Source organism: Penicillium chrysogenum (assembly GCF_028827035.1).
Source record: "Penicillium chrysogenum strain IBT 35668 chromosome Unknown utg000001l_segment0_segment0, whole genome shotgun sequence".
Classification (NCBI taxonomy): Eukaryota; Fungi; Ascomycota; class Eurotiomycetes; order Eurotiales; family Aspergillaceae; genus Penicillium; species Penicillium chrysogenum.
In genome coordinates, this window is record NW_026622749.1 from 514,462 (window position 1) to 529,335 (window position 14,874).

Sequence of the window (14,874 nt, forward strand, 5' to 3'; positions counted from 1 at the left end):
TTCAACTCACCATATTCTCATCTTTTATACACGCCTATCATCACCATGTTGGGAATACTGCAAGCGCTATTTTGTTTCCGTCAACGATACATCGAGCTACCCAAAGCTGACTCGGTTCAGTGCGACGAAAAAAGACCAGCCTGCTCCAACTGTTCAAGCCATCGGATCGAGTGCGGATATCATGACACTTCAGAGTCAGCTGGATCACAAACCCCAGGATCTGCCACTGAGCGGCATCGGGGTCGACACCGAAATTATTGCCATGCCGCAGGCGGAGTCAAACACTCTTTCAAACTATCCAAGATTCAGCCACCGCAATATACCCAGTCGACTGGAATAAAAAGTAGCCTGTCATCGGACTTGACCAGCACCATTTCCCTGGCCGACCTTCAACTCCTACACCATTACACAATCGACACATACCAGACCATGACGTCTAGTCCAGATCTCCAGACTATGTGGCAAAAAACCCTGGTGCAGTGGGGGATTGAGTTTCCATACATTCTACATCTCATTCTCGCTCTATCTGCCCTACATCTGGCCCACGAACAGCCATATCTCCAAGAGCAATACATCCAACAAGCCGACGTTCATTTTAGTTTCGGAGTCCGATCAGTTACAAGCGTGTTCTCCGAGCTGAACGCCGACAATTGCCAGAGAGTATACATGTCCGCCGTTATGATATGTTTTATATACTTCGGCAGAGGCCCACGGCCAGGACAATACCTCATCTTCAGCGACAGCGGACCGGCCGAGTGGGTGGTCCTTATGCGCGGAGTGCGATTAATTGTTATATCTCACCGCGCCAAAGTCTTCAGTGGGGTTCTCGAGCTAAGGCCCAATGATCAGAGTCGGGACCTGACAGCCGCGATGCGCGATGAATTGCACGAACATACCATCCACACAGAAGCAGTCAAACAACTCGTTGAGAGAGATATCACCAATAATGAAGCCCGTGGTAGACACCTAGAGGTTATTGAAAATCTCTTCGAAATCATGCGCGAGGTTTACGAGAGACGACCTGCCGGGTCTTCTGGGGTGGACTTGATGGATCTTGTAATGGGATGATTTTACCGTCTTTCTGAAGAGAGGATTGGCTCCTTAGAGCAGAAGGAGCCACATATCCTTGTAATACTAGCACATTGGGCTGTGCTTCTGAAGTACATGGACTCGGCCTGGTTTATGGATGGCTGGGCCGAACATATGCTATCGGGGATTTCTACGTATCTGCATGAGGACTTTCGTCAGTGGATTGAGTGGCCGTTGAAAAAGGTGTACCAAACTCAGATTGAATAGTTTCGTATACTATTGAGTTCAATACATTGGAGTGATATTTCACCAGTATAATTCTGAAAGTGCTGAACTCCTTACCAAAATAGTCAAGTGGCATCCATCCATGGATCCACGGTCCACGGGTCGTGTGGCAAATTATGTAATCTGTTGGAGACGAAAATGCAGCTCCCGCATTTTCACCTCCATAGCATTTTCACCTCCATAGCATTTTCACCTCCATAAGCCCCCTCATTAACACCCCATGGCTAGAGGGAGACCCAAATCGCAGGTGGCCCCATGTCGCTTTTGCAAGAAAGAATTCAAGCGGTTAGAACACCTGAAGAGACATGAGCGTATTCGTTCGTACCGGCACTTCCTCGATTTCTCTCCATACTAACTTAGCTGTAGATACGCAGGAGAAGCCATTTGTTTGTCAATGTGGCCGCTCATTTTCCAGGCAGTAAGAGCTACCTGTCAATATCAATATCTTCAGCTATATTTAACTTTCGCTTCCTAGAGACCTTCTAAGTCGCCACGGACGACTGTGCCACTCCCCCGGTAGTGTTGAAGAACCGTCTGGGGCGAATGATGCCCTAAATCAACCCCCATTGCCTAATAACACCCCCAACGCCCAAGAACAGGACGTGGGGGGCTTGATATCGGACCCACACACACACTTTAGGGACAGTCCGATCTACAATAGATCAGTCGTGGAGACTCAGGACGCAGATTTACTCTCGCCTGAAACCTATGCTCCTGTTGATACTTCTAATATTCATGATTCCTACTATCAGATGGGCCTTGGTCTTGAAGTGCCAAATGAACTCGACCCCTGGAACACAGATATCTTTTCCTTCAACGACATCGTCCCGTCCCATTTTTTGGACACAGATATCTCGCTTTGCGATCTTTTCCAACAGTTTCCCCCGCAATATGAGCCTGCAATCCAAGGAGCTTACCGACCCACAACGGGTTTGGCAGAGTGTACACTGCCTCAGGAGGTCCAGTCTTCGGCGCCTACACAGTCACCAGCCCCCCAGAACCCGCCACTTCCACCACGATTCCCTTCAACTGATGACCAGCTGCACAATAGCAACCTCGACGCAGAAGCGGACACTGTAGCATGCCCTTGGATTTTATCATCTGCGGCCTACAGGCAGATTTCGGAAAAGGTGGCACAAAATAAGTCGGCTTTACCGGATTTCAAGCTTCCTTCCAAATTCACCCTCATTCGTTACCTTGAAGGATACTTTTGTGGGTTCCATGACCACCTACCTTTCCTTCATCCGGCAACATTCGACCCGCAAAACATAGAGCTTGAGCTGTTTCTTGCGCTGACCGCTTGCGGCGCGTTATATCGCTTCGAACACACGAAAGGTTATCAACTGTACGATGCCGCCCGATGTCTCTTGGACCGAAGCTTTTACAATCGCCGGCGCCGCACCATAGCAAGCATGCGATTTGGCTTCCCGGCATCTGTGGATATAACAGGGAATACGTATTCCCCGTCAAGGGGTTCCGATGCGCCAGCTGGAAGTTCAAGCAACCACGACGCGCAAGAGTCACATACACGTCTACAAAGGGCCCAAACACTCATCGTTCTTATGGCCATAAGCGCTTGGGGAGAGCAAGCGCTTGTTCATGATAGTTTGGTGATGGGAAGCCAGCTCGCAGCGCTTGTGCGAGAAATAGGGATCAGCCAACCGGATGACACCACTGATATGGACTTGTCATGGACATCCTGGGTTGCGCACCAGCAGCGTAGACGTACCTTGCTCGTCGCCTACATCCTGTTTAATCTTCACAGCATCGCATTTAATGTCCCGCCATTGATTCTGAACCAAGACGTCGCGCTCTGCCTGCCATCCTGCGAGGCAGAATGGAAGGTAAAATCACAGGCAGAATGGAAACGTTACCGCGAAGTCTCGTCTCTTCGTGAGCATGCTTTCACTGTGACACTGGATCGTTTACTGCAGGGCCGCAGTGTATCTGATTATGGTGCTATCTCGGCCTTCTCGAACTATGTACTCGTACACGGGCTCGTCCAAAAGGTCAATCTTGAGCACCAAACCGCCACTTGCCTTCCCCAAGATAGTTCCGCAATGCGCCCGCAATTTCTGAAGTCAATGGAGATGGCCTTGAGATCTTGGCAATCATCTTGGGAGGCAACTTACGAATCAACACTTGATCCTTGCTCACCGAAGGGTCCACTTGGGTTCAATGCGACCGCATTGCTACGCCTGGCATACATCCGACTTAATGCCAACCTAGGGTCGTGCCGTGACCTCATCTCCGGTGATCCTGCTCGCATCCAGCAAATCTTCACTAGCACCGATGCAATCTGCCTTTCCCGCTCTCCATCATTGGACCGGGCAGTCTTACAGTGCATTCACGCTCTCAGCATCCCGGTCCGTGTCGGCATTCCATATTTGTCACGGACGCAAAGCCTGCACTGGAGCATTCAGCACTCGATATGCAGCCTCGAATGTGCCTTTCTCCTAACTAGGTGGATGCAAGAAATTGCTAGAGCTGTTAGCATCCGAGGCATGGCAGCACTCCGTGAAGATGAGCAGAAGCTGCTTGCTATGGTGACAAGTCTGATTCAAGAGACACACCTACAAGAGACGCTGGAATATCGCGAAGATCTGCCAACGCGTATTAACCGTCTCGCGGCTTCCACCGCTCGGCTATGGGCAGAAGTATCGGGCGCCAGCCGTGTTTTCGAGATTGTACATCGTATCGGGGCCTCCTTGTCGATTGTTGCTGATATTCTAGAATCTCAATTACCCGCACCGTGTCTTTCTGCTACCTAGCTGCCTCGTTTGGATCTACGACAGGCTCGTATAGAACTAAAAAAAAATGTCTCTACACAGAAATTTGACCTCGGCATCCAACGTTCTCTCAATATCCTCGAAAACTTTTCTTTACTTGGGCTCCCGTCCCAGCAATTTCGATGCTCTTTGGGCGGATCCCAAACTCGTAGAGCTCACATCATCTGCCCACCAAACCAAATTGGGGTATGATGTCTAAGCAGTTAACGGTAATGAGCCCCGTGGCACCAGTACTAGTTTGTATTTAGTCGTGGTTCTCTGAATCTAGATAGATTGAGTAATTTAACGGGTGTATGAATATTCTCGGCATCACGACCTGCACAGAGGATGAACTTAGCGAGCGCACATCTTTGAACCTGAAATAGTGGGATATCTGAGTTCAATATAGAACATATCCTAATCTATTCCATACTCCAGGGCTGTCCGGGTAGATTTGTCATAATTCGGGGAAAATTTTCGAAATGTCGGAGACTTTTTCGCCTGTGAATTTCTACCCCTCACTGCAAGTGGAGCATAGACATTGAGGTGGAGTAGAAATTAACAGATGGCCAGTATATAAGAAGGTGTGTTGACATTGCTGGATTCTTTTATATATTCCAATACTCAGATTATCGTTCATACAATTTTACACGAAAATGGCCACGCAAAACGTCCTCCGACTCACTGCCCAGGGCTCCTGGGAGAACCTCGTCCACTCCAAAGAGCCTATCCCTACAGCTGGCAAGCATGAAGTGCTCATTGCGGTCAAAAGTGTGTCCCTGAACTTCCGAGACATAGCTATCGCAACCGGTAAATATCCGTTCCCAGTCAAGGACCAGGTGGTCCCTGGCTCTGATGCGGCCGGTGACATCGTCGAGACAGGAGAGGGTGTTTCTGGGTTTAAACGTGGCGATAAGGTTATTATCTCCTTTGACCCTACTACATTGTACGGACCGATAAAGGATTGGGGAAACGGTTTGGGTGGGCCGGTGGACGGTGTTTTGAGGGAATACATTGCAGTTCCTGCCCAAGCTGTTGTAAAGCTCCCTGCAAACTCCACGCTCAGCTACGCTCAGTGGGCCAGTGTGGTCTGCACGGGTACAACCGCCTGGAACTCGTTGTATGGAAACAACCCCTTGAAGCCAGGACAGACAGTTCTGTTCCAGGGTGAGTCTAATATCCGTCGTATTCACCCACGCAGAGAACAGCAACTCATCTCCATTATCTAGGCACGGGTGGTGTGTCTATCACCGGTCTTATGTTAGCAAAGGCTGCGGGTGCTAGAACTATTATCACGTCTTCTTCGGATGAGAAGCTCCAGCACGTTAAAGCTCAGTATGATGTTGACTACACGATTAACTACAAGACAACTCCCGACTGGGCGGCCGAGGTCCAAAAGATCACCGACGGACAGGGCGTGGACTTTATTCTGGAGAACGGTGGCTCCGGGACAATCAAGCAGTCCCTTGATGCTATTGCTTTCGGTGGTGTGATTTCAGTCATCGGATTCCTCTCTGCTGCGAAGCAAGAGGATATGCCTGATGTTGCTGGTCTTGCCTTGGCCAAAGGAGCTGTCGTCCGTGGTATCATGGTCGGCTCAAAGCAGCAAATGGAGGATGCGGCTCAGTTCATTGGTATGCACAATCTTTCTGTGGCGGTGGAGAAGACTTTCAAGTTTGGTCGTGATGAGGTTGTTGAGGCGTTGAACTATCTTGCCAGTGGCCAGCACATCGGGAAAGTCTGCATTGATTTCTAAATGCGCAGTCTTAGCAAATTGATTATTTAGAAGGAGAATTCGAGCAGTCATCTTATTGCTCATTGCCTGAGCAATTGGGGAAGCCCGCATGTGGTCATGACTAAAGATTTTCTGAACTATTTTCCACAGTGAAAACTATTCAAGAGCAATAACTACCTGTGAATCCTGCCGTTACCAACTGTCAAGGGGTGACTAGAGGCATACGTTGTGATAGCACCGCGTTGATTTTGTTTCGCTGCGCTGTCTATACCCGAAAAATCTATAATGCTCCGTCTACGGAATACGGAACGCGCTATGTATGTTTTAGATAAGCATGGAACGGATCCATGGATCCATGGATCGGGTGGGTCCGCAGCAACGCGTATTCGTTCCAAAGATTTCCTAATCAGGCAACGACCACAGATCGATCGTCAAGGAACAGGGCGTTTAAGCTTGGTTTAAAAATAGGCGGGTCGTCTCATAAAGGCTTGACAATTCCTCCGCTTGTAGAGTATCTGCTAATTCTTACTGCCAATTTTACTCCTTCGCAATGGATATCGACTTCCACCCCGGTGTCAACGGCTCCAAACCTTATGTCGTCTTCTACCCATATACGCCCTCCGAAACAGCAGGCTATGCATTCATGGCCATGTTCGGCATCATGACGATCGTCCATATTGTCCTGATGTTTCCATATCGCGCTGCGTATTTTATTCCTCTTGTTCTGGGAGGTGTTTGTATTATTCCCCCGTCCTTAAGGTGCTAGATTGGAACCCTGACTAACACAATCTTAACCAGGTGAAGTATTCGGATACTACGGCCGAGCATTATCACACAAAGACAGAACGGATATCGGCTCATGGGCCCTCCAAGAAATGCTCATCCTTTGCGCCCCGCCTCTCATCGCCGCAACAGTCTACATGGTCCTCGGTCGAATCATTCGCTCCTTCGGCGCCGAACATCTAGCCAGCATGACCCCTAAGAAAATCACAGCCATCTTCGTCTTAAACGACGTACTCACGTTCTGCACGCAATTAGGTGGTGCGGGTGTCCAAGTTACCGGAGACCCGGATGTCATGGCCATCGGTAAGAAGGTCGTTCTAGCAGGTCTGATCTTCTCCCTAGCTGTGTTTGCCTTCTTCATTTGGATTGCAGTAACACTGCAGCGACGACTTGAAAAAACCCCTACCGAGATTTCGATCATGCACAACATTCATTGGCGGCGGTACATGCTGGCTTTGTATGTTGCCTGTTTTGCATTGATGATTCGAAATCTTGTTCGGACGATTCAGTTCGGGGCGGATAAGAGTTCAGACGTCAACCAAAAAGAGTTGTATATCTATGTTTTTGATGGGTTTCTTATGTTCTTTTCTATGCTTGTGTTAGTTGTCTATCATCCCGGTCTCCTAATCAAAAAGGCCCGTCGAGTGAGGAAGGTAGCTGATTTTCATGAGCCTCTGACGGGTGAGAATCGGGTGCCGGATATTGAGTTGACTCGGTATTAGCCATGGATGATGGCAGCCTAGAATGTGCTGGTCACTATCTTGATTGCTGTTTCACCTTTGATATTTCCTCTCTTCGCCGTTGCATTTGGGGGTCTAAATGATGGCGTATGGGTTCCTAAGGTTTTCTATTTTCTATTTTTTATTTTCGTTACGCATTTCTAATAGCTTAGAAAAAAGAACAACCAAAAAAAAAGACATACAACAGTGAGGATTCGCTGGTGGTCACCCACCCAACTACTAACTCACCGGCGTGTGGCTTGAGTACGGCTGAGCGGACGGGAAGCCCTATTTTCCACACCCTATGGTCGTATGTACTTGGTTACAAAGGCCTTTGAGATTTAATCAACGTACTTCACAAGCGTGCGGTACAGTGCAAAACGCGTAGTAAATGTGATAAACTACAACCCGATATCTTAACAAAGGTGTCTATAGAGGCTTTTCCTCTAAGACCTATGCTTTTTAGGTGATATCTAACCTCTCTAGGGAGTTTGGGGAATATATATGACTTGATTGCGAATATATATTTCTAGGTTTTAGCGCCGTAATTTTCAATAGTTACCATGATAATCCAACTTTTCGATTTTCTTGGAATTGATATATACTGTTAAGAACTCTTATCGATTTCTATCGAATGACAATGGAAATAAATACCAGCGTGGTTGTTGAGATACCAAGTTGTATTTTATCGCATTTACTATGTGTTCTGGACTACACCGCTCGCTTGTGAAATACGTTATTGTATTCTAAGGAGGTTCCATCACGAATAAGGATGCCGCGCGATAACCGCCCGTGGAGGTTGAATAGGGAGGTTTTGCTGCGTATTGGTCTCGTTACTACTTCGAGTATCGTGCACGTCCATACGGCTAAGTCAAGCAAGTTAGAACCGATTGAGTTCCTGAGGATTTATTTGAAGGATCCATGCTGAACATACCACAGAGGACAGGATCCTGATATATTGAGCAGCCAGCCATCTACGCATTCCGCATGGTATTGATGATGGCAGGGAAGACTCCGTAGGAGCTGTCCCCCCGTGAAATCTTCAGAGCAGACTGCACAGGTCGTCTTGCTGCTTCCGCATAAAGCGTGCTATTGAGAATTAGATTTGATTGAATGATGGATGGATTCACCTATCACCTACCGAGCCATCCGGCCTCGATAATGCGAGATTTTGATCGGCGAGCTCTGGACTGAATGTCCTGCTGGACTGACTGCTGCTGGTGTGTTGGCAGGTGATGCCTCTTTCCACGTCGGGGGTACCGCTGCGTGTTCTGCTGCCGGGGAAGTCCCCAGTTCTGTACGTGGGTATTTCATTCAAAGCTGTTCTCGATAGTGTCTTTATTCGGCTTCTTCGATAGGAGGCCGGTGTGCCAGGGCCCCTGTTATTTGAATTTGGGCCTGAAAATTCGCAGCGCGCTCGTCGGGGAGCTTGCGACTTTAAGGTAACAAAGACCATGCATAGAAGGACGGGTATGATCGCGATGAAGCAGTATCCAATGATTCTCCCTGAGGGAAATGTTATTCGGTACTTCTAATGCTGCTCAATAGGGGAGATGTACCAGACTGAGACTCAGAATTTTGGTTTTCCATGGGGTGCTCAATGCTAAAGCAACAAGGAGCGTCAGCCTTACATTTTGGTGTTAAAAAGGATCTCGTTACTAGCTAGGATACAGTTGTTCTGCATGCCTTATCTTGATTTTCCTGATTTTCCTGATTGGCTTTATTGTAATATTGCCGTACTTGACGTCATCTTGTTCTACAGAGCTACCTACCTACCTACCTACGACCTACATGGGTAGTCTTCAAGAGCAAGCAGCACATATAAAGTGGGCCAGGGTAATCTGCCCCGCATCTACGCACTTAATTTCAAGGTCAGCCAATCATCTTTGTGCGGTGGTCTGTGACCCGACCCACTTCAACCGGGGAAAGTCACCTGGAACCAAGGAAGGTTGACACTCTCGGCTCTCACAAGAGCAGAGCTCTATACTTGAATGAGTGATGATATCAGTATGATTACGAGCCTTGGCATGGCCTTCCCTTTTTTTTTCCTTGGTCTTTTGTTTTTGAATTTTTTTAGGCATAGCTTTTTTTAAAGGGACATTAACTGAAGTTTTCTCAAAACACGGGGTCTACAAATGGCTATCGCGGAAAAGCAATAATTCACTTACGAATTCCCATAATAAGCTGGCAGCCTGTAAAAAGAAAGACTGAGCTGGCTAGCAATGGATGGTTTACGTCAAGAGACCGAAAAGTCCGGAGGACCAGGACTGAGTCAGCCTCCTCACTGCTTGTCCTATACTGCAGTCTTGGAACAACTTTCGACGGACGCAGACGATGGGCTGGCAAGCGCTGAGGCTCGTTCACGTCTGGAAACTTACGGACATAACCGCCTGGAGGAGGGCGAGGGAATCTCGATTGGGAAAATACTACTGCGACAAATCGCGAATGCGATGATGCTGGTGAGTTCAGCCTGTTTGTCTTAATTTTTGCTTTAGCAGAATTTGGCTTCCTGCCTCTTACATTGCGAAAAATGAAGATCAGAAATGAGCCATTCTAAACTGTTTGCTGGCAGGTCTTGATCTTAGCAATGGCCGTCAGCTTCGGCATCCAGTCTTGGATCGAGGGCGGCGTTATTGCTGGTATTATTGGGTTGAATATCGTCGTCGGCTTCTTCCAGGAGTACGCGGCTGAGAAGACAATGTCGTCTCTGCGATCACTGACAACGCCCAGCGGGACGGTGTCTAGGGATGGCAGTACGGCCATCATTCCTGCCGTTGATATCGTCCCCGGGGATATTGTCGAAGTGAAGACAGGTGAAATGATCCCGGCTGATCTAAGGTACGGCTGCTACTTGCTAACCCTTGTCTGTAATAGAGAGGTAGAATTTGTGCTGATGTGCAACGAGCAGGCTGATTGAGGTGGTCAATTTCGAGACAGACGAGGCACTCTTGACGGGCGAATCTCTACCTGTTCAGAAGGACTCCGAAGCAACGTTCGACGAGGATACAGGGCCTGGTGATCGTCTGAATATCGCATATAGCTCGAGTACTGTCACGAGAGGGCGAGCAAGGGGGATTGCTATTGCAACTGGTATGGATACAGAAATCGGAAAGATAGCTGCGGCACTACGTGCTAGCGGGCAAAAACGCCGACCCGTGAAGCGTGGACCTAGTGGCGAGACTAAAAAGCGATGGCATGTTCAAGCATGGGCATTAACTGGTACTGATACAATTGGCCGCTTCCTCGGGGTGAATGTTGGGACCCCCCTACAAAGAAAATTGTCTTGGCTGGCAGTTGGTCTATTCGGTATTGCAGTTGTCTTTGCTATTGTGGTGATGAGCGCCAACTACTGGAGAGACAATAATGAAGTGATTCTCTACGCTGTCGCAACAGGGCTTAGTATGATCCCTGCCTGCCTTGTGGTAGTACTCACGATTACCATGGCAGTCGGGACAAAACGGATGGTGCAGCGCCATGTTATTGTCCGAAAACTAAGCTCTCTAGAGGCGCTTGGAGCGGTAACAAACATTTGCTCTGATAAGACAGGCACGTTGACACAGGGCAAAATGATTGTGAAACAGGCATGGGTTGCTTCACTGGGAACTTATTCCCTCGAGGGAGGTAGTGAACCATTCAACCCGACAGTTGGAGAAATCAGCTTCCAGGCACTGGCTCCAAGGAGTATTGTTGAGGAGAAGACGGCTGCAGAGACCAAGAAGCCTGAAGAAATGCTGGCCGACAACAAAGAGCTTGAAGACTACCTCAATGTCTGCTCGTTGGCCAATTTAGCACATGTCTACAAGAAGAAGCACGAAGGCGATGAGGGCGATGGAGGGAATGAATGGCATGCTCGGGGAGAGCCAACTGAAATTGCCAACCAAGTCTTTGCATCTAGATTTTCTTGGGACCGCGACCGCCTGACCAAAGGCGAGGATGCAAAATGGACGCAGCAAGTGGAGTTCCCGTTTGATTCGGATATCAAGCGGATGACCGTTGTTTACACGAATAATGCCCAGAAAAAGTCCGTGGCATTCACCAAAGGCGCTGTTGAGCGCATCCTGGAGAGATGCTCTGAGTCTGTCTTCGAACAAAGTTCCCCGCCGAGTACCCTGTCCGACGATCATCGTGACCAGATCATGAAGAATATGGAAGCTCTAACACGGTCGGGCCTTCGCGTTCTCGCCCTTGCGAAGAGAGATGCTGCTCCAGATACGGAGGACCGGGCGGAGGTCGAGAAAGATCTCTGCTTCCTAGGCTTGGTCGGGATTTACGATCCACCTAGACCCGAGTCCACTAGAGCTGTTGAGCTATGTCACCACGCAGGCATATCAGTGCATATGTTAACGGGCGATCACCCTGGAACTGCGGAAAAGATTGCTCAGCAGGTGGGCATACTACCTGATCTTCAGCAGGTGGCTACAGATGTTGCACGGGCTATGATCTTTACCAGCAGTCAATTCGATAACTTATCTGAGGAAGAAATTGACGCCCTTCCTGTTTTACCCCGAGTCATCGCCCGCTGTGCGCCGCAAACCAAAGTCAACATGATCAACGCACTTCATAGGCGCGGGCGCTTTGTCGCAATGACAGGAGATGGTGTGAATGATTCTCCTTCCCTGAAAAAAGCGGATGTGGGGATTGCTATGGGACAGAGCGGTTCGGATGTGGCTAAAGATGCTTCGGACATTGTGCTAACTGATGATAACTTCGCTTCTATTCTAAACGCAATTGAAGAAGGTCGTCGGATCTTCGACAATATCCAAAGATTTGTACTTCACCTACTATCAGAGAATGTCGCCCAGGCGTGTACTCTGTTAATTGGTCTCGCGTTTAAGGATGAAAGTGACCAGTCAGTCTTTCCACTATCACCAGTGGAGATTCTGTGGGTTATCATGATTACTTCTGGCCTACCAGACATGGGGCTTGGTATGGAAATCGCTGCTCCGGACATCATGGATCGGCCTCCGCAAAGCGTGCGTTTTATCCTTTTATTCCTATATCCAAGCTTGTCGGCATAACTAACAGGCACCTTCACAGAAAAAAGGGATTTTCACATGGGAGGTGATCGTGGATATCCTTGTTTATGGCCTTTGGATGGCCGCGCTGTGTCTCTCGTCATTCTCACTAGTGATGTGGGGTTTCGGCGACGGTGACCTTGGCCTAAACTGTAATAGAGATTTCAATTCACAGTGCGAGCCTGTGTTTCGTGCACGCGCAACAACCTTTATTTCACTTACCTGGTTCGCCCTATTTCTTGCATGGGAAATGGTTGATATGCGCCGATCATTCTTTCGGATGCAACCAGACTCGAAGCGGTATTTCACCCAGTGGATGTTCGATGTGTGGCGGAATAAGTTCTTGTTTTGGGCTATCATAGCAGGTTTTATCTTGGTCTTCCCTGTTGTCTATATCCCTGTTATTAACCATGATGTGTTCAAGCACTCTGGTATATCATGGGAATGGGGCATAGTTGGTGTCGAGACTGTTTTATTTTTCGCCGGTGTGGAAAGCTGGAAATGGGCCAAGCGTATCATTCTCAGAAGATCCAGGAAAGCAAAGCATGAAAGCTCTCCCTCGGAGATAGTCTAGCGCTGTTTTAGCGAAGGAAATGGGGTGCACGGTGCTAATGGTAGAAACTTTTCATTATCATGCAATATGCAGTCGCTATTAGAATATAAGGGAAAACACCGTTTGTTTCATAGAACAAATAAACGATTTGCATCTTCTGGCTCTGTTCACAATGCTGTCTCTTACGTGATCGCTTTGGAGCTTGCCAACATTACAACCTATAATGGTGAAAGTTGCTAATTAATGCCCACCCCAGCCTTTTATTCCAAACGACATTAACATGCCGAAGGTCTTCGTGGATGCCCAGGTGATTCCCAAGGGCTCGAGGGAGGGTAGGGCTAGGCGTTTCACTTATTAATCATGCCCGACCACTGGGCACCTGCAGATTGTCAAATTCGGCCCCGGGGACTTTGTGATTTTACGTTGTTGTTAGAGAACCTTACCATTGTGGATTTCACTAATACGCTTGTCATACTTTGGTTTTTATTGGTCAATCTTATTTTGAATATCCTGACGAAAACAAGGCACCAATTGTATCAATGCTGTAACACCCCCCAAAACAAACAAACCTCAGAGACCACAAGTATACCCAGATATGATATGGTCTGATGATGCAGTAGTTAATGTCAAATGACATAGGTACCTAGGTAGTGGTCCGCAGAACGTTTCGGCCCATAGATTCATGGATCCATGGATCCATGGACGACCTCGGGATTCCTACTAAATCATGACTAATCTACCACTTCAGCCGGAGTGAACCCGTGGCCGGGGGCAATCAGATTCGGTTTGGGTCCCTCTATCCGAGATCGGGACTACTTACATTCGCGGCCGACCCGAGGGGCCGCCCAGAACGCGAGTGCCATGGGAAGTGTTCTCCTTTCGGGATTTCGAGGGAAACGAGTCCTTGGCGGACCGATAACTCCATCGACGGGCTCCCGGAGAACACACTTGGCCGGACCATGCCTGCTCGGAGTAGCCTCCTCCGAAGTCGTCCATCATGTGGAATTCGCCGAGAGCAATAGAACCACACCGAGTTTTGAGTCTTCCGGTTGTTCCGAATAGCACCGGGGTCGGTTTCTCCTTCTCCACACGTAACTTTAATCTAGACTTGTCCCCGCACTCACTGGCCATGACCAGCGCAGATGGCCCCGATATTTCACCGAGTGGCATGCCGATCAGCCCAATTTCGTGGGAAACCCCTCGCCCATCTGCGGGCCCTGCTCCCCCTATACATGTTATTAGCGGAGTGCTGTATACTCCGTACTGAGACTTTCCATTGGAAACATATAGTCCGTATGGAAGTTCTGGATCAGTGCGCTGCCAAGCCTGAGTTATCCCTCAACATCGCCAAGGTTAAAGCAGAGATGACCTCACACAAAGTTAATCCCCCACGCATCTCTTGTTCCCTCCCCGTGTATTATTCCCTTTCTTCTAATGAAAGTAATGAAAGAGAACAGTGAAAATAATGGTTAATGGGTTCTTTAGTGCGCCACTTCACCCATTTCACACCAATATAAAGCGAAAAGCGGGCCGATATCTGGCAAAGCAGTTTTGCGGGGCTTGGGAAACCTTCCGCGTTTGCGGAGACGTCTCCCATGGGGAAGCGTAGCGGCCCATATAATCAAACTTCATTGGCTTAGAATGAACCGTAACTGAATCCCGCAAAAAAAGTTAGTCACATTCTTATTCGCAAGTGGCGTCGTATCTGGGGTGTTGGAGTGGATTAAGCTGAGTGGCACAACTGGGTCCTGAAACATTGCGAGGTAAGTTGAGCGCTCAAACCTGCCATACGCTCAAACCTGGCATAGACCTGGCAGCGAACCTTTTTGTGCCCAGAACAAGCTCCACCATCGGCTCCATGGTTACTGGTTCGAAGAAGGTCGGATGGCAAGGGGAAGGAGCATTGGAGGGACCGTACCTTGTCGCTCTCCTGAAGGCTACACCATTTCTCCTGCATCTTCCCTTTGGATGTTTGGGGCGGGTAATT

The 14,874-nt window shown here is 48.5% G+C and overlaps 8 protein-coding genes across 8 annotated transcripts; 5 read left to right on the plus strand and 3 right to left on the minus strand.

The window, feature by feature from the left end:
* Window positions 1-45: 45 nt before the first annotated feature.
* N7489_000208 (Zn(II)2Cys6 transcription factor domain-containing protein) lies at window positions 46-1,068 on the plus strand (the record flags this gene model as incomplete). The annotated part of the gene is made up of 1 exon (XM_056705963.1): window positions 46-1,068. One exon carries the CDS (start codon window positions 46-48, stop codon window positions 1,066-1,068), a length of 1,023 nt encoding a protein of 340 aa, XP_056570265.1.
* Window positions 1,069-1,534: 466 nt separating this feature from the next.
* On the plus strand, window positions 1,535-4,085 carry N7489_000209 (uncharacterized protein; the record flags this gene model as incomplete). The annotated part of the gene is made up of 3 exons (XM_056705964.1): window positions 1,535-1,631; window positions 1,681-1,732; window positions 1,790-4,085. The coding sequence occupies 3 exons, from the start codon at window positions 1,535-1,537 to the stop codon at window positions 4,083-4,085; spliced, it is 2,445 nt and encodes an 814-aa protein (XP_056570266.1).
* Window positions 4,086-4,738: 653 nt separating this feature from the next.
* On the plus strand, window positions 4,739-5,838 carry N7489_000210 (zinc-dependent alcohol dehydrogenase family protein; the record flags this gene model as incomplete). The annotated part of the gene is made up of 2 exons (XM_056705965.1): window positions 4,739-5,249; window positions 5,312-5,838. 2 exons carry the CDS (start codon window positions 4,739-4,741, stop codon window positions 5,836-5,838), a joined length of 1,038 nt encoding a protein of 345 aa, XP_056570267.1.
* A 529-nt stretch (window positions 5,839-6,367) lies between these two features.
* On the plus strand, window positions 6,368-7,322 carry N7489_000211 (RTA1 domain-containing protein; the record flags this gene model as incomplete). The annotated part of the gene is made up of 2 exons (XM_056705966.1): window positions 6,368-6,554; window positions 6,616-7,322. The coding sequence occupies 2 exons, from the start codon at window positions 6,368-6,370 to the stop codon at window positions 7,320-7,322; spliced, it is 894 nt and encodes a 297-aa protein (XP_056570268.1).
* A 971-nt stretch (window positions 7,323-8,293) lies between these two features.
* Window positions 8,294-8,633, minus strand: N7489_000212 (uncharacterized protein; the record flags this gene model as incomplete). Its single annotated transcript, XM_056705967.1, has 2 exons — window positions 8,294-8,408; window positions 8,461-8,633. 2 exons carry the CDS (start codon window positions 8,631-8,633, stop codon window positions 8,294-8,296), a joined length of 288 nt encoding a protein of 95 aa, XP_056570269.1.
* Window positions 8,634-9,541: 908 nt separating this feature from the next.
* Window positions 9,542-12,908, plus strand: N7489_000213 (cation-translocating P-type ATPase; the record flags this gene model as incomplete). Its single annotated transcript, XM_056705968.1, has 4 exons — window positions 9,542-9,778; window positions 9,892-10,157; window positions 10,228-12,292; window positions 12,357-12,908. The coding sequence occupies 4 exons, from the start codon at window positions 9,542-9,544 to the stop codon at window positions 12,906-12,908; spliced, it is 3,120 nt and encodes a 1,039-aa protein (XP_056570270.1).
* A 795-nt stretch (window positions 12,909-13,703) lies between these two features.
* On the minus strand, window positions 13,704-14,484 carry N7489_000214 (uncharacterized protein; the record flags this gene model as incomplete). Its single annotated transcript, XM_056705969.1, has 2 exons — window positions 13,704-14,113; window positions 14,457-14,484. The coding sequence occupies 2 exons, from the start codon at window positions 14,482-14,484 to the stop codon at window positions 13,704-13,706; spliced, it is 438 nt and encodes a 145-aa protein (XP_056570271.1).
* A 31-nt stretch (window positions 14,485-14,515) lies between these two features.
* Window positions 14,516-14,747, minus strand: N7489_000215 (uncharacterized protein; the record flags this gene model as incomplete). Its single annotated transcript, XM_056705970.1, has 2 exons — window positions 14,516-14,669; window positions 14,710-14,747. 2 exons carry the CDS (start codon window positions 14,745-14,747, stop codon window positions 14,516-14,518), a joined length of 192 nt encoding a protein of 63 aa, XP_056570272.1.
* Between the last annotated feature and the right edge of the window lie 127 nt (window positions 14,748-14,874).